This window comes from Salvelinus sp. IW2-2015, linkage group LG15 (assembly GCF_002910315.2).
Source record: "Salvelinus sp. IW2-2015 linkage group LG15, ASM291031v2, whole genome shotgun sequence".
Taxonomy (NCBI): Eukaryota; Metazoa; Chordata; class Actinopteri; order Salmoniformes; family Salmonidae; genus Salvelinus; species Salvelinus sp. IW2-2015.
The window spans coordinates 27,292,109-27,316,488 of record NC_036855.1 but is presented as its reverse complement, the minus strand read 5'-3'; the positions used below and the strand labels follow the sequence as shown (position 1 = coordinate 27,316,488).

Below are 24,380 nucleotides of genomic sequence, written 5' to 3'. Positions count from 1 at the left end.
CCTAACTCTAACGTTAACCCTAAAACTAAGCCTAAACCTAACTCTTATCCCTAAACCTAACCTCTAAGCCTAAAATAGCATTTTTCTTGTGGGGACTGGCGAAATGTCCATACCTGTCCAAATTCCCCTTGTTTTACTATCCTTGTGAGGACTTCTGGTCCCCACAATGATAGTGAAACCAAACCACACACCCACACAAAAAAAGAGAGACACTTATTTATCCTTTGTAAGATACCACAGGCAATGCTGTCACAATTAGGTTAAGACGCTAGGTTTAACACATCCAGTACCACCATACAGCTGCAATCCTTGTTGATAAATAACTGGTATCTTATTGTATGCACAACACTGCTGAGGTGGTAACAGTAGTCAGTCAGTAGCTTTGGTTTGACACAAGKCCAATCAGAATGTTATTACTACTACTATAAATACTCAAGTTCCATTGATTATGTCATCACTTAAAAAATCACGAAATCATCAAGAAGTCAGCGGTTGTTCATTTGTAGTGCATACCAAGAAACAAACAATCAGCAAACAGACTTTACCATATGCAAGATGATGTAAAGCTAAAATAAGGAGGGTGCAAGCAGACAGCAGTTTTGATACAGTGAACTACTAACACTACAATATACTCACAGATACGACACACACAGGAACAGGAGAGCTACACCGGCAGTAAGCCACAGAAAATACTAAGGAGCCATGTAGAGATGTAGACCTGTGACTGAGGTCTGGTGATCATACTGCTTACAGTACCAACAGCTATCTGCAGGATGCCTTATAAACATCAGATGCATTTGTCAACTTTGGGTGAGAATTTAGAGACTGAAACGTTATGCAGTGTACAGCACTAATGAAAAGCCATTATACAGTGCAAAGATTAATACATGTGCTGTGTATTGAATTATGTGGGCAGACATTTGGCAAGAAGCCTTTTGAAAAATACTGTTTTGTTACTGATTCTAAAATGTCTTCCAAATGGTCACAGGTGTTTTTTTTAATAACAAGCACTGGAATAGTTTACTGTTGTAAAACTGTTTAAATATTGCTTAAAATATCCACGCAATTGCATTCCCACTGGGCACACACTGGTTGAATCAACGTTGTTTTCACGTCATTTCACTTAAATTACGTCTGTGGGGTCACTCTTATGCAAGCAGTTACTAAATATCTTATTGCTCTAAATAACATTTGATATTTTCCAATCCAGTTTAAAAATAATATTATCTTCCAACTTCATCTGAAGGGAGGGCATCTTTTTTGAAACTGATATGGATGTTGTACCTTTTACACGTCACTGTCACACCAATGTGATGATGTACAGTACTTGAAAATGTTGACCGTAGTGAGAAGGGACTCACACACACCACACACACACACACACACACACACACACACAACACACACACACCACACACACACACAACACACACACACACACAACACACACACACACACACACCACAACACACACACACACACCCACACACACACACACACACACAGAGTTCACTTCCGGTTTACCTCCTGTACCCTTCAGTCTCCTGTTCTGTTGTCTATGAGGAGAACGCTCCGGTGAAGAGGCACATTTTAAAAAAAAGGCCATTCAGTATCTTGAAAAGGAAGCAGCCTGACATGTCATTACAAAGTCAGTGCCGAAGAGAAACGCCAATCAAAGGCTGAACATAAATAATCCCAATCAGGAAGCCTGCATAGAATACAACAAATAGGAGAAGTGGAGAACAAGAGTTGATACAAAAAAATTGCATTCTTACATTTTCCCCAACAAATTCTTTAGAACAGCTGCAGATACATACCGCAAAACACATAAATATTACATATTGATACATTTAGTATGTACACTTCAAATAACAACAAATCAAGTTTTCAATATGGCCTAGAGATGTGGTGCAAAGGGCTTTTGATATGGTGTTTATATTTGACTGTGGTAGAGTGGGGCAAACACTGTAATGAAAACACATCTTTATGCATGTCTAGTCAGTGACTAACTATAAAATAAATAGCCACAACTGACAACCAGCTCGTTATTATATTTCAGATGTTTTCTGGGAGAAGCTTCAAACCATCTGTGGGTTAAGACCTGTCCACACCTGCATCTTCATGGTTGACAGTTCAGGTTTATGTGCGTAATCCAGCAGACATTACAAGTGAAACATTATGTGAGAACACATCAAGCCTGACAAAGATCCATCTACACTCGGTGGCCCAGATACCCTTGTTCTTCTCTCCGGTTCTGTCTGTCTGTCTGTCTGTCTGTCTGTCTGTCTGTCTGTCTGTCTGTCTGTCTGTCTGTCTGTCTGTCTGTCTGTCTGTCTAGGCCAGCTGTGTTGCAGCTGTGTGGTCTCCAGTCTTTCTGATCATCTATTCCCCCATCTCTCCCACTGCAGGGTGGCTGTGCTCAGAACAGCTTGTTTTCTCCTCTCTCCTCCATCTGTCCTGGCCTAATATGAACACATTCATATGTACAGCACTAACCCTGCCCCTGCAATGACTCCAGACTAACATGCCTGGAAGCTACTGCTCATATGATACAACGCAACAGGCGCTACTGACATCTATACAACTCACATAGCACTAACTCAGTCCTGACTTCAAAAGCCAGCTCATAGCAAACAGCCAATGACACTGATCTAGAGTCTACTTCAGCCAACTACAGGACCCACATACAGTAGTTCCCTTCACAGCCAGTACTATACGGGGATGGATGGACCTAATCCACAGGCAATGGCCCGGCCATCAATCAGTCATGAACAACTGACCATCAATTCCCCTGAACAATGCTCACCACAAGCTTCACTAAAATATCTACCCCACTAACTATTATGATTATATCATGATGAAATAACATGAAAATATTGAGTGACATCATTCCATCCTGGAAGGGGCGTTGTGATATCCCCAAATATTACATTCAACAATAAATAGGAGTTTCCCTTTGACACCAGGGAATTGTGCAGATGGTCTGGAGCTTGGGTTGTGTCTTGTACATACATAAATTGATAAAGTGAAAGTAGATATACTGTTTCGTAGCGATATGGGGTGGGGGTGGGGGGTTATGCAATTGAACTCCCTTTGAGACCACAATAAGCAAATCAAATCAAATCTCAAACATCCATAGGACATGTTTGAAGCAAACCCTTTGCACCAGGTTTGGCCCAAGTCTTCCACAGGCCAGGTGGTCCTTCCTGGGGCTACATGAGTACGTTGGCCCTGGTATCAGGCAGCCGGAGCCCCACCAGGCCTCCACACACCAGCACAGATGAGGCCAGGAGGATGGGGATGGACTTGGTGATGCCAACCAGAGAACCAAAGATCAGGTTTCCCAACACTGCAGCCAGCTTACACAAGGCGTTACAGAACCCAAAACCTGTCCCTCTGACACACACAGAGAGAGAGAGAGGGGGGAGGGATTAGAAAGTCTTTTAGTGATTTACATGAGTTTTATATGTATGTTTGTGTGTTTGTTCATGCTTGTTGTTGTTGCAGATAGGAATGGATCATTTATATTTTCTTGCTAACTATACCTTCTATCTGTAGGGAAGGACTCTGTGGTGACCACGTCCAGTGAGTTCCAGGCTGATATGCTCAGGCCGTTGTAAAGGCACAGCATGAAGATCATCATCGACTCACTGGTGCCGAACCACAGGAAGAAACAACTGATCCCTGACAGAACCATTGGAGCCACCTGTACCACACACACACAGAAGCAAACACACACAGACGCAGACGCAGACACACACACACACAACACACACACACCAACACACACACACACACACACTCACACACACACCACACACACACACACACACACACACACACACACACACACACACACACACACAGACTCAAACACACACAGAAGCAGGACACACACACACACCACCACACACACAGACCGCAAACACACACAGACGCAGGAAACACACACACTACCAGACGCAGGCACACAGACACACACACACAGACGCAGACACACACACCACACGACGCCAAACACACACAGCACGCAGGAACACAACACCACACACAGACGCAGGCACACACAGACGCAGGCATACAGATGCAGACGCAGACACACACACAGACGCAGACAAACACACACAGGCAGGCACACACACACACACAGACGCACACACCACATCCTTTTTAATTTGAACAACCTGATACAGTCATGCTCATAACAAAGTTAGCCCTCCGAAAGCACTATGCAGACTATCCCCGTACATACCTAACATGGAAAGGCGTCCGATTTTATCCATGAGCAGTGCCGAGACGATGTTGCCGGGCAGAACAGCCAGAGTTCCAAGGAAATTGATGAAGTAGACCCAGTAGGCGCTGTAGTCGTCGTCAAATGTCATCTGACAGCCCGTCTTGTTGTGGTGAAACGTGCTGTTGATCACCTCTGTGCCATCTATCAGTTTGGAGTCATCGATGTCTGCCATCACAAACAGGAATATAGGCATGACTGAGACAGGACTATAGCTGAGAAAGGACAATACCTAGCAAACATTTTTCAGCCCATCGAAACTATATCTTTACAAAAAAGGAAGTATGAAAGAAAGGAGAACAGGTCAAGCCTGACAATGATCCTTCTAGATTCTTCACGGTGGCCCAGAAATGCCACTGTTCTCTTTCTGGTTCTGTTTGTCTGTCTTACCAGTGTTGTAGAAGAACGCCTCGATGAAGGTACAGTTCCGGAAGTAGGATCCCACRGACGTCACGTCGTCAAAGTAGCAGTTACGGAAGGTTGAGTCAATGAAGGTGATGGACTTCAACTTCATATTAACAAATCTGGAAGGTTCAACAGAGGAAAGTGTATGTGTGGACATGGTTAGTTACTAATGCCTACATGTCATGTTCATTTTACAGAGAAATCCTTAGCTATTCTGTATTTAACGTTGATTCATCTCATCTAGTTGACATAGACAAAGCAGATAAACATGCCAGATGAATATAAAAGCGCCATAGTAATGACTCACATTTCCATCCATACTCCATTTTAGTACATCAGTCCTATTTTCATTGAGGATGAGGTTATAACCGCTTGTCCATCATTACAGTTTTTAACAATCACTTTGGCACTAATTTCAGAACCTTGTGGTCATTTTTCAAAACCCTAGACACAAAACGGTCATCACTTGTAGCACAGGCTGTCCAATGTTCAAAACATTGCATTGTGCATTCATATCTTTAAAGCAACCTTGCACTTGCAGAATCATAGGTTCAAATAAGTCATTTATCATGAAATGCCATAGGAACATTCATTTAGATCACCCTCACACAAGATACCGATAGTTTCACTGTGTAGTTGTTCGTACAATCATTAAATATTGTAGTACAAAATATGTGATACATGTTTCATTATGCTACTACACGTAAATACATCACTGTAAAATGACTAGTAGAGAGAATACTACAGACACTGAACAAAATATGAAATTTATTGATGAAATACAATAAAATCACCACATAGGTTTCTTTGAATCAAAGCAAAAATAATTAGCTACAAAAAAAGAAAAAACAGTTAAAGGTCAACTGCAGTGTTCCTCACCTGGCTTACTGTAAAAAGCTAAACAAAAGATTGATTACTGTACTTCTATATTTCCATCAACCCTGTCTTGTGGATTTGGCCACAGGCTCTCATCCACATCACAATGGATGTTTTCATTAGCCAAACATCTTGGGAAGAATCTTCGGGCATGGCAAATTCAGGCCTGACACTGGTCTTCCGTGATGTCATTGCATGCGTCATCCATGGCCTGGAGAAGGGTGGCTTGTTCATGAGGGCGCCTATCATATACCTTCCACCTCCATGTGGAGAAAAATTCCTCAATCGGGTTAAGGAAAGGAGAGTATGGGGATAAGTACAAGGTGGTAAATTGTGGATGGGCCTGAAACCATGCTTGCACCATTTGAGCATGGTGGAACCTGACATTATCCCACGCAATGACATAGGTCATGCCATCAGCTCTACAGACCTGATTTAGCTCATCAAGAAAGGTTACATTCGAACAGTGAATCGTGTGGCTGCCTGCAACTCAATATATAGAGTATAAAGAGTAGAGAGCTTTAGATGTTGTTCGACCAAACATTAGAACGGGCAAGATGCGTGATCTAAGCAACTGACCGTGGGTATGATTGTTGATGCCACACATAGTGATTACAGCATCTCAGAAACAGCTGCCTTCCTGGGATTTTTACGTACTACAGTCTCTAGAGTTTACAGAGAATGGTGCGATAAACAAAACACATTCAGTGAGCGGCAGTTCTGTGGGCAAAACACCTTGTTAATGAGAGAGATCAGAGGAGAATGTCCAGACTTATTCAAGCTAACAGAAAGGCCACAAATGCTCAAATAACAGCTGTTTAAAACAGTGGTGCAGAAGGGCATCTCTTAACGTACAACACCGTGAATAATTCAGGCTGCTGTGGAGGCAAAAGGGGGTCCTACCCAGTACTAGATAAGTGGCCGGTGAGTGTACAGTAATGTCAAATCTGAAAACATGGTCTGGAAAAGTGGTACATGGGACCATAGAAACAGTGTCTGATAAAGAATGATGATTAAATATTACATCCATAGATAATGTAGTCCAGTTGGTTCATGTTCCACGGTAATTGGTGTCAATGGATCTCGTTATCCTGAAACTTTCATGATCTAAACATGGAATATTGTTCGTCAGTTTCCATAAAACTATGCATTAAGAGTAATGCAACAGTTACTTATCATTTTGAGCAGTTGTATCAGTTGATAGTTAGATCATTGTAATGAAATGAATAGACAGTCATTTCAGATGTAATGTGTGAATTGCATTTTGAAATGGTAATACTTTGATGTTAAGTTGTGTCAGGTGAACAGGTTATTTGAGTTCAATGAACAAATGATCTTAGCTTTATGTGTATTGTATCCAAGCAATTGGGAAAAGCGTTAGAGTTTAGAAAAATTTGCATTTTGACCATTGGTTGTGAGTTTTGTGTCTAGAGTTTTGAAAAATTACATCAAGGTTCCGAAATGAGTGCCAAAGTGATTGTAAAAAACTGTAATGTGGAAGAGTTTTCTCTTTCTTCCCTACCTGTCGTTGATGAAGACACCATTGGTGTGGATCTGGTTCTCCATGGTGAAATTGAAGGTGAAGTCCTCGATGCGTTCGTTGCTGTGGATCTTCACCTTGGAGGCGTAGTCATCTGCCTGGAGGTGCTTGATGACGTCAGGGAACCACACAGACAGGCCGTAGTACCTGGATCCACAGACACACACAGTGTCGTCACCAACATAAAGGTTAGGTTATGTACGTACCACAGGGAATTTGGCGTGGAGAGTCACTTTAGTGGATATAGGTTAACAAATATAAATAAATCCATGTTTATACATAGGAGCCAGTTGAAATGTATTGGAACTATAGGGGTAGAATACACTGTTTCAGTTGGGTTTCCAGGAGTGTTCTTTTCTTCTCAGGCTGCTTGAATTCCCATCCTGTCACACTGAGAGGAGAGGCCAATGAAAGTATATTGATTCAGTAGTTCTCCTGAGAGCAGGGAGCTGCGACCTCTGCTACCACGTTGGACAGCTGACAGAAATGCAATGTGGCTGCAAGCGCAAAAGTCTATGCCATTTCCTGACGAAAGAAGTTAGCCTATTCTGACTCCTACATCTCTAAATTAAGAACCAGAACTTTCTATCAGGAGAGAGGGAGGGAGTGGGAATCATTACAATAAAAAGCTTACCCAAATGACAGCGTAAACCAAACAATAGCTAGCTTGATAGTGCTTTCTTTCAGAGGGTAGTCGAAACACTTCATAAAGTTAACCCAGATCTGTGTGGAGAAACAAGAGAGACACATCAATAATGATTTGTGAGAGTGCAGTGCAGGATAATTCTGCTTCTAACATGGGCATCTAGCGAGCCAACAGCAGGAGAGGCAGAGAAAACCCACCCCACATAGCTCTGTCTTGGACCTGAAGAGGGCCTTGGAGACTGGGTTCCCCGACTCTGATTTGATCTCCACCAGCTCATCCAAATGCTTGGGGATCTTGATTCTGTTCACCTGGGATGGGAATTATGGGAAATTGAGTTTTTAATAACATAATTACATCAAAGGTAATGTTTATGCTGTTTCTTTCTTGTAGGCTACTGCTGGTGGAGAAATGTAACTGGAAGGTGGTCTGTGGCTGTGGTCCATTCATTGGATATCCCTGGGTGGTACAAGGAAACAGGGGCCTTGGAAGTACCGAGGAATTGGAATTTACCTGGTTCTCTTACAGTATCTACAACTATTCTGCATTGCAATTAGATTTTCCCATGGAAAAAGGTAGGCTATGCAAATTGATAGGCAAGTTTTGCAATTCAAGATTGATTGAGGCCTTATGCTATTGCACTAGCAGCAAAAACCTCCATCTGAAAATATAGGCTACAGATGTATCATGAGATTTGCAAGGGCTTTAGTTCACTTCCAGAGACAGGAAATCTGACACCAAATTAAAAGCTCTAAATGTAGATTGACTGGGGTGCTGTTTCCATGCGCGCCTCGGGCATTGCGTATTTGAATGACACAAAATACCTTTCAAAACCTTTTCATATCATAGATATGATCCTCGGCACATATTTAAACATGTCGCAGCGCTGGTGGTTATAAGCCTTCGTTTTTTTACTGTGTGAACAAAGCAAGAGCCGAGGCGGGAAAATACTCACGGTGAAGACTTTCTCCGGCTGCCCACGCGCTCGCATGTTGGTGTCATGGATCTGCTTGAGGATCATCCAAGCCTCGTCGTGCTTCCCCACCTGACAGGAGTGAGAAACGGGGGGGGAATTAACGGGATTAACGGAGAGAGAACCGGGAGCGCTCCTCCGTGACAGCCATGCTCACACAGGGAGGAGATGGGCTGAGATGACAGGAGTCACGACAATGATGACTCATTTTACTTCAAAGTGTAATTCTCCTACAGTAACAGGCGTAACCTACTGTCACAGACGTTAGCTTATTATTAGCTTATTATTTGCCATCTTCGACAAAACATGCAAAATGGCGTGCCATGTGTAGCCCAGGCCTCTGCTGCTGAAGCTTTAGGCTGACTAATTGTTTGCCTCATAGGCCTTTCTGTTGAAGAACAAAGCATTTCCAACTTTCATGAACCAGGGGCATAGTCATGTGTGGGCCTGGGTGGACACAGGCTGGGAAGCCAGGCCCTGCCAGGCCCACCCAATCAGACTGAGCAAAAACAAATAAATTATACTTTATTATTAAAAAAATACTCCTCAGCACCCATTGTCATGAACACACTTAAGCATTATAGTAACCTAGGATAATGTACCCTCTTCAATGGTTTTCTGAGGAAATAGATGCTATAGGGACCTAAGCTGCTATAGGGCCCTAGGTTAATGATAACCAATCCTTGCACTATCATCAGACTTAAATAACCAATTAACTAGGCTATATGCCTATCTGGGATTGGTCTACATTCTATTAGTTGCCTATACTTGCCTATACTGTTCAGAACTGGAACTATTGAATTGAAAAGCTGACCATTCATGCACACACACACTGACATAGTCTGTGAGGGGCAGACATTCTCCCTAAAACCCCATTTCCCATAACACTTTACCTCCAGGTAAAACCTGGGGCTCTCGGGCATGAAAGTGAGAGCCACGACAGCACAAACGCAGGGCAGGGCGCAGACGACCACAAACACTCTCCAACTGTGGAACTGGTAGGCAGAACCCATACTGAAACTCCAGCCTGCAACCAATCACACACAAGAGAACCCATCAGCAACCAATCACACACAATACATCATCAAACAATCAGACACAAGAGAACACATCAGCATATTTTACATAATGGTCACATTCTCAAGAGAGGGAGCTTCGATTTTTCAATTCATACAGTATTTAGCTTGTTTTTGGTCTCCAGTCATAGTAGTTAAAAAATGTCACAGGAGTGGGTCTTTTAAGCTACTTGTGGGCAACTGATTGTTGCTTCCCTTGGTGATGTGACGTCTGTTCTATTTGCACAATTTCTATGGGGTATATTCCAGAAGACCACACACAGAGGAAAGTGCAACACACAAAGCAAACAAATAAAGGAAGGAAAGAAAGGACATTTAAGTTAAATCATGTTGTACCTGATCTCATCCCACAGGTAGAGACTATGTCCGATTCATCTTCATAGCAGCAACACACACATACACACACACACACACGTATTCTCACATACACAAACGCACGCACGCACACACAATCAATTTCCAATTCCCCTCTCTAAATGACACTTATCTCAGCACATTCTAAAGTCATTTTCTGGACTATTCAACAGCGAAGGTGCATAAAGATGGCGGCCCCTATGTACTTACCACAAATGCCTAATTTGCTATGTTCGCCTTATTGTACATTGCTCTACGTTACTCTTTTTTTGTATTGGCATTATCACAGTATACATGATTAGCTCCAAGACGGCTCCAATTTGAAAAAACGAAAAATTAGATTGTGCTGATTTACTGGCACATTGGACCATGTGGCACACCGTAGTTTAAGAACTCTGTGGGTTGTGCTAAAAACAATGTCATATCTGAATTCCTCCATCTTTATGCACCTTTGCCATAGGAAAGGAACATGCCGGACTAATTATGTCCTCGAGCTGGAAACGGTTGCTAAAGCCTTCAATTATATCTATCCTTAATCATTGTAATAGTACATAGCCATGTACATAATCTTAGCCTCAACACTGAGCTACCCATGTACAGCACTGTAATTTCATAGTGCTCTCCCTTAGGCACAGTAGAACCCTTCAAAGCCTTAAATGTGTTTCATACATTCTGTGAAATAGTTTATAAATATCAAATTTGTTGCCCACTTTAATGGATATTACTGAAAATGGGTCTTACTGAAAATTTGATGGAACATCGAGAAAGTAAAATCTTTTCAGAATCACCTTTATTCGCCAAATAGATTTGTATGTACAGGAATTTGTGGTGCCGCCACAATAAACAGGATTTACAGACAGATGATAAGCAGGATATGCAGACAGACGATAAGCAGGATATACAGACAGACGTTAAGCAGGATATACAGACAGACAACATAATCGACACAGAATTAACACAAATCCACATGCGGTATGTACACTATAAACACTGTAGCTGAGAACTACAGTAACAGGGCATATCCAAAACAATGAAGAGGTATATTTTTGTTCTCCTTATCTCGTTTTTACTAAAAATGACTGTTCTTCAGTGTGTGGGAGTGTACATTAGTGTAAGAGGGATAATGCAATGTGTGTGTGTGTGCTTATGTTCCCTGTTCCTATTTGGGGAAGGAGGGAGATGTTAGTCGTGACCTCCCACGTCTCTCCCTCTGGATCAGGCCCTTTTCTTTTTAACACGATTTAAAGGAATAACCCCATTATCCATCAACACTGTTCATATTAATGCAAGGAAATTACTGCTAGAAATGAATCTAATGGCAGATTGATACCACCGCTTATCAACCACTGTGGAAATAAAGCCAGACTTGAAGAAAGGTTGTCATACACAGATCATCTCTCTCAAACCACCCGTGTATGGTGGTTGTGGGGCTGTACATCATTCTGTGCGTGCATCAGAGTCATCCACACACCGTGTTTGTAAGCGTTAATGTATAGAACTGCTGGGGTGTTACTGTGGTTGTGTGCTGAGTAATGACACTGTCCTGTAGGTGTGTGTGGGAGGATGCCAAGGATTCCCAGTGACTACCACGTAGGCAATCTCAATTCCTTACATTCAGGGTCTCGTGCATGTGTGTGTTGGTGTGAATGCATGAACTCTGTGTGTCTGTGCGTGCCTGCACGTGTGTGTGTGTGTGTGTGTGTGTGTGTGTGTGTGTGTGTGGGTGTGGTTGTGGTGTGTGTGTGTGTGTGTGTGTGTGTGTGTGTGTGTGTGTGTGTGTGTGTGTGTGTGTGGGTGTTGTGTGTGTGTGTGTCGTGTGTTAACATGACACATGTATGCTGATGGTAATGTATTAGTGTGTGTGTGTGTGTGTGTGTGTGTGTGTAAGAGTTGATGTGCTGCAGTGATTGCCTTGTCTATGGGGATATAGCTGTGCTGTCAGCCCCGGAGGGTTAGTGTTTTTGCCATTGAAAATGCCATTATGGGATTATGTACATAATTGACTAAGTGGATGGATGGATGGATGGAGGGAGATAGAGACTCCTAGTATGTAACTAAAGGCTGCAGTATGACGGAGATCTCTGCCGGCTGATTCAGGCTCCTGTAGTCTCCATCTGTGTCTTTGTCATGAGGCTTTAGAAGACATTAGGAGCTGCAGAGCGTTGAAGACAAGTGAGGAGGTATATAAGAACTTTAATGGAGTATTAAACACCAATGAGGTGGTAGAGTGTGGTAATCCATCATTATCTGTTTCTGTATGAGACAAAGACTACACCTCAGGCTCCTCAGCCACATCGCTGTTGGCGGCACTGCGGCAGTTGGAGAGAACATAAAAATCACCCAAAAGTGCTGGAGTATGCAAGGCACGCTCAGAGAGAGAGAGGGGGGGGGGGGAGATAAAGGGGGGAGGGAGATAAGGGGGAGATAAGGATAGAAATAGGAGGATATGGAAGAAGGAGAGTGAGAGAGTAAAGAGAGAGTGTGTGTCGAAAGAAGGAGAGCAGAGTGGGTTTACTACCAAGCCTTCAAAGGGATATCTGCAGACCTGACAGCAGAGCTTTCTCAGTGAGACTCACTAGGTTTATCAGATTGTGTGTGTGTGTGTGTGTGTGTGTGTGTGTGTGTGTGTGTGTGTGTGTGTGTGTGTGTGTGTGTGTGTGTGTGTGTGTGTGTGTGTGTGTGTGTGTGTGTGTGTGTGTGTGTGTGTGTGTGTTTTGGGTGTGTGTGTGTGTGTGTGGTGGTGTGTGTGTGTGTGTGTGTGTGTGTGTGTGTGTGTGTGTGTGTGTGTGTGTGTGTGTGTGTGTGTGTGTGTGTGTGTGTGTGTGTAGCCCTCCTCTATAGCCTCTGCACAATAAAGAGAAACTGTTGATTTTCCTAAAAGCAGCTCAATGATCTGAAATCTTAAATGAACCCCAACTGTTTCAGGTATCATTGCCTTCAATGTCTACAGTGCAGTCAGTGTTTGTACAAGCAGGCGTTTCAGTGACTCAGTGCAGCTGGCTCATATCCTCCATGCTCCCACTTCAGAAGCCCCTCACTGACGTCACTCACGGCTCGGCTAAAGCACACCCCTGACATAAATCATGGCTAGCTGTAGCTTTGTCCCGTTACGTTAGAGCAGGAAGGAAAAGCTAATTATGTTTGATCAAGAAGAACATCCCCAGACAGAGAGAAGGAGAGGAGGGACAGGGAGGTGGTTGGAAGAGACATTGGGAGACAGTGAAAGAGGGGGAGGAAAGAGAGGGACAGAAAGAAAGGGAAAGAGAAGATGAGCAGAGAGAAATAGGCTCAGACAGAGAGACGGGTGGTGGGAGAGATTGATATAGTGTGAGGAAGAGAGAGAGAGGAAAGCCCATTTTCAAGCCTTTTCCCTTTTCTTTATTGATGAGTGCAGCTTATTTCCAGTGTAGCAGTCGTAAATCACAGTCTCCTATCTCCCACCGTTACGCCTTCATCCTTTAAATATCCCTATGTGTGCCTGTATGTGTATACCCGTGGTTTCCAGGCCTACATTAATCACTTAAACTGTCCCTCTCCCAGTCTGCAGCCACTTAGTTGACGCGCCAGCAGGGCAAACTGGCACCTTCACCCACGGTCACAGCTAAACGTTCACATCCACTGGTTATACTCTGCTAACCTGGATTTGTGCAGTAAGTTTTAACATTGTGTCCCATTTTTTTTTTTTTTTTAATACTTTGTAAACAATACAATGTCAAAATATTATACCACATTCAGGGGTATCATAAACATCTAACCAAGGTTTTGTTACGAAAATGCCTATGATGTGTTCATTCCACCTGTGTGAGTGTGAACTAGTCCGGGTGAGTCACCGTAGTGCGTTAACGTGGTATAACAGTATACTACTCACCGTAGTGTGGTATAATGGCCCAGGCCATGGCTGAAGCATAGATCTCGCCAATCATCCAGAACATGCAGAGCCAGCTCAGGTGCTCCCCTCTCTTCTCTCTGGACAGCACCTCCGCAAATAAGGAGAAGACGATGGGTACAACCCCCCCTGTTCTGAAGGAGACAAGGACAGGACAATGAGTTGCTTAATTACTTGGTGGCGCAATGCACCAGAAGATGATATGCCATAGGACAACGAGTAGAGCCTCACGGATTATGCGGAAGGTTACATTTTCTTAACACCTACGAATTAGTTGACCCATGAAAATGAACTATATCTATAGTACATTGCTGCAACAACAACAAAAAGCTGTTGTTTTTTTGTTATTTAAAAAAAATATTTTGTGGGGCCTTTATTTTCTCTGGGGAACCTTTTGTATTGTTCAGACGTGARGCAGCTGGAACAGTTTTTACTACTGTAAAAGTAGACAATAGAAACAAACACTCTAACAATTTTCCTCAAAATAAGCCAACTTTGCCAAAAGGGCATTTCCTTGGCTTTCCAGTTAACCATTAGGCTTGGAGCCAGTCGTCCATGACTCGAACAGAAGGCAGTTTGGCTGGCAAGCCTTTTCAATTACATTGAGTCCCTCTGGGGAGAGGGGCGGGAGGCAATTAGTAAATTAGCTTTTGACAGGGACCGTTACACCCCTCCAATATTTTCTCTCTATAAATCAATGCTCTGTTCTTACATTGCTAGACATGTGAGGCTAGAGGCCATGCAGCCAGTGAATAACAATATGGACATTTCAGAAATGGTGCTGTAAAGTAGTAGCCTGCTCCACTATCCTGACTGCTGCGCTTTTGTTTTGTTTCATTGCGTAGCGAAATAGAATGTAAGCTCGCGAGATCAGGATGGTCGTACGGCGCTAGTACAGTAGTTTCCAAATCAAATGTCACTTGTCCATCATAAGGCTGCCTTTAAATGCCCCAGAAGCACATTTCAGACAATCATTTGTCACAGAGCCTTTCACTAAAGGCTTACCAAAAGCCAGTGTGGCATGACGACGGTGATGGCTAAGGAAACATCCCTGGGATTTGTCAAGCCAGGGGAAACCTTGACAAAAACACATCTGATTGAATGAGACACCAGAATCAGCGAGTGCAAGACCGAAAGAAAGGACTGAATGTTGTTTGTTGAGATATTGCTTTTAGAATTCTTGTGCACTTTTTGCTTGAACTTTTTCAAATTAATTTGACGAATGAGGGGAATTCTTTTGTGCTAATTGTTTTGTTTTTGAGACTTGTAAGGCATTTTACCAGCAATGTTAAAATTATTAATCCACTCCAAGTAGAAGACGCACAAACGTGTTTACAAAGGCTCACATCAATGAATGAATGAAACAAGGTTTTAAGCCCCTATATTACAGTAAATATATGACAGTAAATCCCCTGTTATCACTGACACAGCCTAGTTGGTCTAAACTAAAGACTTTCATGATGGATGTTAGGAACATACTGCCACACTGACAGGAGAGTGGTTGACACATTCACTACTAGTCACACATTATTATTATGAATATAGATAGGAGTGAGTAAAACCTCTAGGGGTTATGTGGGTGAAATATCAGAGTTAGTCTATGTTAACAGAGGGGTCTACAACTAGATATTCATTCAAGAAACCAAAACAGATTATTTACAACAAAAGATAATMAATTAATGACTATCTACTGTGAAAAGCAGTCTCTGTGGGAATTAAGGCGTTAACGACGTAGAACTGCAGGGCCATTTGATGAAGGACTTGAAAGGACTCATCATGGTTGGAGCTAGCTATGTAAATTGGAACAAACTGAGTCCGTTGTCATTACTCTACTGTTCATGTCACAACTCACAATACATTTTTTAATCTCCAGTATCATTTGTAATTCACTTTTCTAATTGTTTGTTTAGTGTGGATTATTATGARAATTCAGTACCCCATTATTTAAGACAAATAACACATTGATGTTGCTTGCCATTGTAACCCCAGTCAGACAGACTCACCCAAAGCCTGCGATCATGCGGCAGAASAGGAAGATGCCGTAACCCTGAACGAAGGAGGACAGGAAGGCGAAGAAGCCGTTCACACACATGCAGATGAGCAGACACTGTCTGCGGCCCACCTTGTCCGACATGCCCCCCCAGAAGAACGCCCCCACCATCATCCCCAGGTACACAATACTGCCTGCAGAGAGAGAGAGAGAGAGACAGACAMACAGAGATAGATAGAGACCGAGACAGAGAGATACTTTAGATTTATACCATATCTATTTGCACAGCACAAAGCAATGCTCAAACCAATTGTCATCGAACCTTCAAACAAACCAACAAATACTGTGTGAATTTGACTGTGTAGATAAGAATTGTTTACTGGTGGATAAAGCTAATCTTAATGGTGGATTCACATTGTCTTCAGCAGAACACAGTGGACATTACTGTTAAATATTTGTTATATATATATATATATATATCCCATGCTATTTTAATATGCAATGTCATAATCACCTCTAGTCCCTCTCTACCTGACATCATATCCCTGCCAGGAGACATTGTGTCCTTCCTAAATGGCACCCTATTCCCTTTCTAATGCACTACTTTTGACCAGGACCCATAGTGCTCTGGTCAAAAGTAGTGCACTATCTAGGGAACWGGGTGCCATTTGGGACTGAACTATTAGGATTTATGGCCCCTCCGTGGGCTCTAGCTGCTAAAGTGAAGGGTATAAAATTGTCACAGTAAAGTATGGAGCGGCATTAAGGCCCATTAGTGCTGATTATCATACATCAATAAGAACATGTTATCACCAAATCTGTTGAATGACTCTGTTTTTGTGTAATAAATTCCACTTCTCCTGAGAGTGGAGATGTCTTSGTAGAATAACAACTTGATAAATCCTGCTCATCTTTTGACTGTTAAAATCTTTATCTCATGCAGGAATAACAAAGGATCTCTCTTGCCTTACTGCCCAAATCATAACCCAAATTATACTGTAGATTCAACTTTTCTTTCAGTTTTGTGTTCAATTATTTGCACATCCCAAGAGAACACTTCATAAATACTTTCACCGAGAACTATTKAATTCCTGTTACCGGGCAGAATGATAAGGAGTTATACAATATAAGTAAGATTTGAGGGATGAAGTCCGTACAGTAAAAKACAACCCATTCTCAATCCCACTGTGATGTGATGAGTAAACACAGAAGGAATAAACCTGGACCCACTAGTGTGACARGAATCAATGGGATGAAGAATGTGGTCAGTAATACAGTGCCCTTCTTTGCGAACCATAAGAAAACCTCCCTGGTCTTTGTTGTTGAATCTGTGCTTGAAATTCACTGCTCGAATGAGGGACCTTACAGATGATTGTATATGTGGGGTATAGATATGGGGCCGTCATTGAAAAATAACACTATTATTGCACACAGAGTGAGTCCATGCAACTGATTATGTGACTTGTTAAGCACATTTTTTACTCCTGAACTTATTTAGGCTTGCCATAACAACATGGTTGAATACTTATTGACTCGAGACATTTCAGCATTTCATTTTTAATACATTTTAAAACATTTCTAAAAACATAATTCCACTTTSACATTATGGGGTATTGTGTGTATAAGTGACACAACATCTCAATGTAATCCATTTTAAARTCAGGCTGTAACACATCAAAATGTGGGAAAAGTCAAGGYGTGTGAATACTTTCTGAAGGCACTGTACTGGGTGACTTTATCTCTGCATCAATTTCACCCACTGCTGATCATGGTCTTGGAACACTATGAGATATCCTTCTCTATTATTAATGCCAAAGTACTGTTCCTGTACCCTGCTGCTCTCTAATCTCAGGAAGATGTTCATCTTCTCAAGTCCACCTTTAGTCATAGTCCTGCTATGGCCTACCAGTRCATTTTGAATCTTTCTAGGATTGAATTATTTCATYCATTGATAGAATGWATGCTGTGAAGTCCTGGTCAAGASACTTTRCCATCAAACATGATTCCTTAAMAGGACTCAGACACCATCTAAACATTTTTTTYWYTYTATATAATAAGAAACCGACATATAAACAGATAAACCGACGAGTAAACAGAAAATGGCGTCCAAGGGATAGCTCTCTCATTACAAAAGCACTGTCATTTGTATTTTCAATTTCAGTCGCTATGACAATAAAGAACACATTGCAGATAGATTAGGCCATATTCTGATTACACATGGTGTGATATAATTTAACCTGAAGCAATGACGTCTGGTCCAAATAATTGCAATTCAGGGTATAACAAGATACACCTCATTCAGATCTCATCTCCCCACTGTTGTGGATAGATGGGGATCTGACTTAACTCTCTTACTTCAGGGGTCAAACTGGGGTCATTCACACTTGGCCATAGTCGCTGATCTGAGGTCCTTTTTTATGATCTAATGGTTGAGATTAGGATTTGGGGAGAGTCAGCAAGCAATTCGGCCATCTTGATACAGCCCTGAATCCAAGGCATTAGGATGACAGCATACTCCTTGACCTCTTCCTGACAAAAGGGACAACACAAATAATAGTGATATATCAAATACTGCCCATACTTTTCCCCACACTGTTTTCCAGGCCTTAGATTTCCATTTAACACAGCCTGACAAACAGACATTTGTGTTACACATGCACTAGGACCATAGATTTTTTATCACATTTTAGAGAGGGTACTTCAGCTTGTCCCCTTCTGTAGTGATGGTGGAACACATCTATACAGTTACATATTGCTATATGTCTTTGGGACAATATTATATTGATACTTTGACTCCAAGTAGTGATTTTTTTTATTTTTTATATATATTTATTTTTTTGCTAGGCGTTAGCTAGCGCTAGTCGGCTGTACCTGCATCATATAGCTTTCTCTCCATCTTCTTTTTAAATAGTGAGCCAACATGTTTTCAGCACTTTTATTCTCATGCTCTCTCATCTCTCTGCAGCAGACATATMWTTTTTTWWATTATTATWATTTTTTACTTTTACCCCTTTTTCTCCCCAATTTCGTGGTATCCGATTGGTAGWTACAGTCTTGTCTCATCGCTGCAACTCCCGTACGGACTCGGGAGAGGCAAAGGTCGAGAGCCATGCYTCCTCCGAAYCACGACCCAARCAAGCCACAATGCTTCTTGACACAATGCCCGCTTAACCCAGAAGCCAGCCACACCAATGWGTCGGAGGAAACACCGTACACCTGGCGACCGTGTCAGRGTGCATTGTGCCCACAGGAGTCGATAGAGAGCAATGGGACAAGGACATCCCTGCCYGCCAAATCCTSCTCTAACACGGATGACGCTGGGCCAATTGTGCGCCGCCCCATGAGTCTCCCGGTCGCAGCCGGCTGCGACAAAGCCTGGACTCGAACCAGGATCTCTAGTGGCACAGCTAGCAACTGCGATGCAGTGCCTTAGACCACTGCGCCACTCAGGAGGCTGCAGCAGACATATATGTAATATGTTTGGAACATSAAATTGCAATAAAATCACGGTATCTAATCGTAATACTAGAATCSTGAGACTCGCAATACATATCGTATCGGCACCTAAGTATTGTGATAATATCGTATGGTGAGGTCCCTAGAAATTCCCAGCCCTACCCATAAGGGAACCCTTTATGGTTCTAGGAAGAACCCTTTCCCCCCACAAATAACCCTTTTGTCTCAAAAAGAGAGAAAGGAGCCTAGGATGCCAGATATCTTATAAAACAGTAAAACAGTTGAACCATGATCATACTGTCTAATAGCCCCTAGAGGACGTCCGAATACCTCATTCATGTATTGATTGTTGTGTGTTTTACTGCACAGCATCTGAGGGTTTGATTATCTCAGCACTGGCGCCAGGAAATAACGTGAATCATGGGGGAAAGACATCTACAGTATCACTATGTTGAAATACTCTAGCGTCCCATTCACCAACTGTCTAGAAGCATTTAGCCAGCTACACATGGTTGAGTGCTGTACTGATTGTGCAAAACCTATATTTATATGCTAGTATCCTCTATATGCTTTTCAGACACACAAGTACCCATAAAAGCTGTATGACTTCAGACAATATATTTCTCTTTAACTGTGCAGCTTCTAGTCTACAGACTATAGTCCCCTGCTACTCTTGTTATGACCAGGCACTTTGCTAGGCGCTAGTTTGCTCCTGTAGAACCCAAGCAATTATTACGCTGCACAAACTGTTCTGCAGAAGGAAGCAGCAGTGGACAGAGCATCTGGTGGTGAAACAGGGTTGGCCACACTTTCTAAGAAGTATGATACTAGTGCATTTAGGAATGTTCGATCCACACACATTACACATGGTTACTAAATAAAGTACTGCTAGAGTAAATGACATACAGGAATAGATATGACCAAATAGACATTCACCCCTCAGTTAAGGCTAGCTTAGAAACAGACAGCCCGTTTGTCAGAGTGGCTCAGTGCTCCCCATTATCTGTAGCCACTCCCTGTCATGGCAGGGGAGTGGCGAGGGGGGGAGGGGTGAATGTAGCTTCATTCAAACCTGCAGGCCAACAGAGGGTCAAGTCAATTCACATGTTATCCTCTGTCACAGGCTTTCACCTTACCTTCCGTATAGAAACCCTGTGAGCAAAGCCTGGGCGTCCGAGTCTATTCACGTGTAAAAAGTCGAGTTCTATAGGCTATGGCCCAGAAGCCTGGTGGATGGAGAGATAGATGACATAATGTATACACAGGTCACATCTAGAATAGCTGGGGAAAGGCAGGGTGAACGTGTGTGTTTCTATTCCCTGGTGGGGGCTAGAAGGTGTGAGAGAGGAGAGTTGTGATGATGAGGTGATCTGTGGCCAAGCAGGAGGTGGTGAAACAACATGACTGTCTGGGTGATTGGGTTCTCTCAACAGGGTGAAACGAGACTGAATCTTTGACAGAAAAAAAGACACCCTACTACACTGCCCTGGGATTTTTTTTTTTAGACCAGAGGAAAGAGTGCCTCCTACCGAGCCCTCCAACACCACTTTCAGCAACATCTGGTCTCCCATCCAGGGACCGACCAGGACCAACCCTGTTTAGCTTCTGAGGCAAGCCAGCAGTGGGATGCAGGGTGGTATGCCTCTGATCCCAAAAGTGAAGAGAATATACAGTATTTGAATTTGGACAGGTTAACCTCATGGCAACGAAACTCCACATCGTCCCATAAAAAACACCCTGCATCAGAACTCTCTGTCCCAAAGCACTCACATAGATCACAGATATGTCAAAACACATCTCCAAAACAGGGAAATGTTCAACAAACAGTCAGACATGCACCAACACACAAACCCTAAAGGGAAAGGTGCTGGAGCTGAACAGTGCGGCAAAACACACACACACACACATACACCCAGTCAAGTATCATGATTCAGCAGCTCTTGTAAACTTGACAATGAAGGGCAAAAAGAGATAATCAAATAAATTGTAATGGGGAGGAGAAAAGGGCAGATGGTGAAGGAAAAGGATGTAAACAAATAGAAAAGGGCAGAAAAAATTTGCATAGTGAGAGGAGAACGAGGGAGAGAAATTCAGAAAAAGAGGAAAGGAGTGAAGAATAAGAGAGTGAGAGATAAAGCAAAAGAGAGGAAACAGAGTTCAGAGAAAGAGTGCATGAGAGGAAGTGAAGAGAGAGGGGGGGGCATGGTGGTGGTGTTTTTTGTGCTGTCAGATCCTAAGGAGCCCCCTAAGAGTAGTGAGAGCGCTCAGCTGCATCATGGTCTCTTTTCCGATTTCACGCTTTGATGCTCTTCACTCTTAGAGGGGTAAACTGTTTCAGCGCCACACAAAACGCTTGCCCTGTTCTATTCATACTGCATATTGGGGAGTACGGCGTGCCTGTCTGAAGCTAATTCTGTCACTGTAAACAACGGTCTGGTGGTTTCCTTTTATTTGTATTTTTTACTGTTTTCATACTCTCTCTTTACCTATCCTCTCGTCTCTTTTCTCCTCTCCTCTCTTCTGATCTTCTTTTATTTCCTGTCTGCTTTCTTTCTCACTGTGCTGATCTCTCCCCAACTCTTCTTTTTCTGCTTGTGTCCTCCTCTTCTTTCCTATATCTTTCCTCTCCTCTCCTCCACTCTCCTTTTCCCCTCCTCTCCTCGCTTCTGTTCAGCTCCTTTACACTGAGCAGCGTGTAATCATATTTGTAACAGATCATGTCAGGCTTGATGGGATTCGTGCCCCCTCTTTTGCCGTAAGAAAACCACCACCTCTGCAGAAAAAAAGATTGGGTCTCTTTGTCATATTTTTGGTTGGTGGGGGTAGAAAAGATTTCAATGAAATCTTTATGAAATTATACTTATCTTGGGCCCAGGGGTGCAAGCACAATGGGATGACTCATTCAGCTAAGTAATGCTTCTAAGCTCCCTTGCATCAAGGGTAATGACCAGATAGGCGTGAAGTATTTTGATACTATGAGTGCTCGATAAGAGAGCCCCCCCCCCACACACACACACGCTCTCCCACCCCACAGCCCTCTACCACACACACTCTCTCTGCGGTAGCAGCGGGTAGTGTAATCTCTGCAGTGGCACTGCGATCTCACTGCAGTTTAGCCATGCTCAGCTGCCCCTGGCCTGGACCACGCAGATACTCACAGCCTGCCAGCACCTAGCTTACCATAGACAGAGAGACAGGACGAGAGATAAAAATATGTTTGATTTATCACATACACCAGGAAAGATTGCAGAAAATGTTTTGTTACTGGGTCAGCCATACTACTATTGGTGCCACCTGGAACAATTAGGGTTAAGGTGCCTGTCAAGCACCACCTCGACAGATTTTTAGGGAGGGGACAGGAAGGCCAGGGGTGGTAGAAATGAAAAGGCTCGGGAAAGGTTGGGGGAAGGAGGGAGAAGATGCAAGGATGAGAATCGAGAGAGACTTAAAAAAAGGGAGCACTGAGAACGAAGAAAAAAGGGATTTGAGAAGACAAAGAGCGTTACAGAAAGAGAAAAGAGAGGACAGCTAAGAGTGGAAAGTATAAGTCATAAGGATGATGAATGGGTTAGAAGATAAGTGCTTCCTTCACTCTTGCTCTCCCTCTCTGCTCCCTTTCTCCTCCCACATCCTCCCCTTTCCCTCTCCTTTACCTCCCCACATCCCCCTTCCCGCCTCCCTTTCTCCCACATCCCCCTTCCCTCCTCCTTCCTCCCAATTACCTCCTTCCCTCTCCTCTCCCTTCCTCCCAAACATTCCCCCTTCCCTCTCCGCTCCCTTTTTCCTCCCACATTCCCCTTTCCCTTCCGCTTCCCTTCCTCCACATCCCCCTTTCCTCTCCGCCTCTCTTTCCTTTTTTTTTTTCCTCCACACCCCTTCCCTCTCTGCTCCCTCTCCTGCCCACATCCCCCTTCCCTCTTCTGCTCCCTTCATCCCAACCTTCTCCCTCACTCTCTGCCCCTCACCTCCCACATTCCTCCCCTTCCAATCTGCTCCCTCCTCCCACATCTCCCCCTCTTCCCTGCTCCCCTCTCCTCCCACATCCCCCACCCTCCTCTGCTCCCTCTCCTCCACAGCCCCCCTCCCTCCCTCTCTGCTCCCTCTCCTCTCCTCTCCTCTGTAACTTACTTTTCCTCCCGCCATTCCCATTATTCCCTCTTCCTTTTCCCTCCCCTATATCTTCTTTCTTCATTTTCTTTCACTCGATGCCCATTCCTGCACTCCCTTTACCTTCTTGCTCACTTTCTCTCTCTCCTTTTCACCCTCCCACTCTAGAACCTCTCATTTCCTCCCTCATTCACATGCAAGCAGTTTAAAGTATTCCCGTGGGATCTTGTTAGGCCGCCAAATTGGAATTCTGTTTAATATTTGTTGTGGTGCATCTTGCATCCCGTACAAGGCCTTTGTGTTATTTTTCGATATGCTTTATTCAGTTTACAACTGGGCCTCAGTTTGACCACCCTGCGAATGCGGAAGCCCAGTTTTCTCTGGGATGTGATAATTTTCCCTAGATCCGTCTTGCCATGGAAAACTCCTAAGTCTCCTCAAGTGTAACGAACTAACCACCAAAACTATGAACCCATTTTACTGATTACAGATTACAATGTGTAATTTAAAATATGCTTTTTGGTGCTTTTCAGGTACTTGAATAGAATGATTTGTGGCCTTTCTGCAAATTATTTAGTGTATTTGATCTTAGGGCAACATTTATGCTTTGCAAAAAACAAAGAGCTAACAAAAACCTAGAAAATGAGGCCGTAAAATGTGTTGGCTACCAGTTAAACGTCTAAGTTGGCAGGTTGAGGACATTTATACTCACTAGCATCATTAAACAGAGACATAGTTCAACCTATGCTGGAACACACGAGCTCTACTAACAGCAATTTGAGT

The 24,380-nt window shown here is 43.1% G+C and overlaps 1 protein-coding gene across 1 annotated transcript in view; it reads right to left on the bottom strand.

Annotated features, from left to right (window-relative positions):
- Positions 1-2,013: 2,013 nt before the first annotated feature.
- LOC111973770 (synaptic vesicle glycoprotein 2C) overlaps positions 2,014-24,380 on the bottom strand; it is a 36,386-nt gene continuing 14,019 nt past the window's right edge. The window contains exons 3-13 of the mRNA XM_024001174.2: positions 16,048-16,228; positions 14,027-14,178; positions 9,622-9,755; positions 8,711-8,800; positions 7,956-8,066; positions 7,747-7,835; positions 7,095-7,259; positions 4,682-4,815; positions 4,247-4,459; positions 3,546-3,699; positions 2,014-3,396 (exon numbers count right to left, since the gene is read on the bottom strand). Of these exons, the coding sequence (XP_023856942.1) occupies positions 3,213-3,396; positions 3,546-3,699; positions 4,247-4,459; positions 4,682-4,815; positions 7,095-7,259; positions 7,747-7,835; positions 7,956-8,066; positions 8,711-8,800; positions 9,622-9,755; positions 14,027-14,178; positions 16,048-16,228 (1,607 nt within the window). The 3' untranslated portion in view covers positions 2,014-3,212. The remainder of the gene's footprint in view (positions 3,397-3,545; positions 3,700-4,246; positions 4,460-4,681; positions 4,816-7,094; positions 7,260-7,746; positions 7,836-7,955; positions 8,067-8,710; positions 8,801-9,621; positions 9,756-14,026; positions 14,179-16,047; positions 16,229-24,380) is intronic.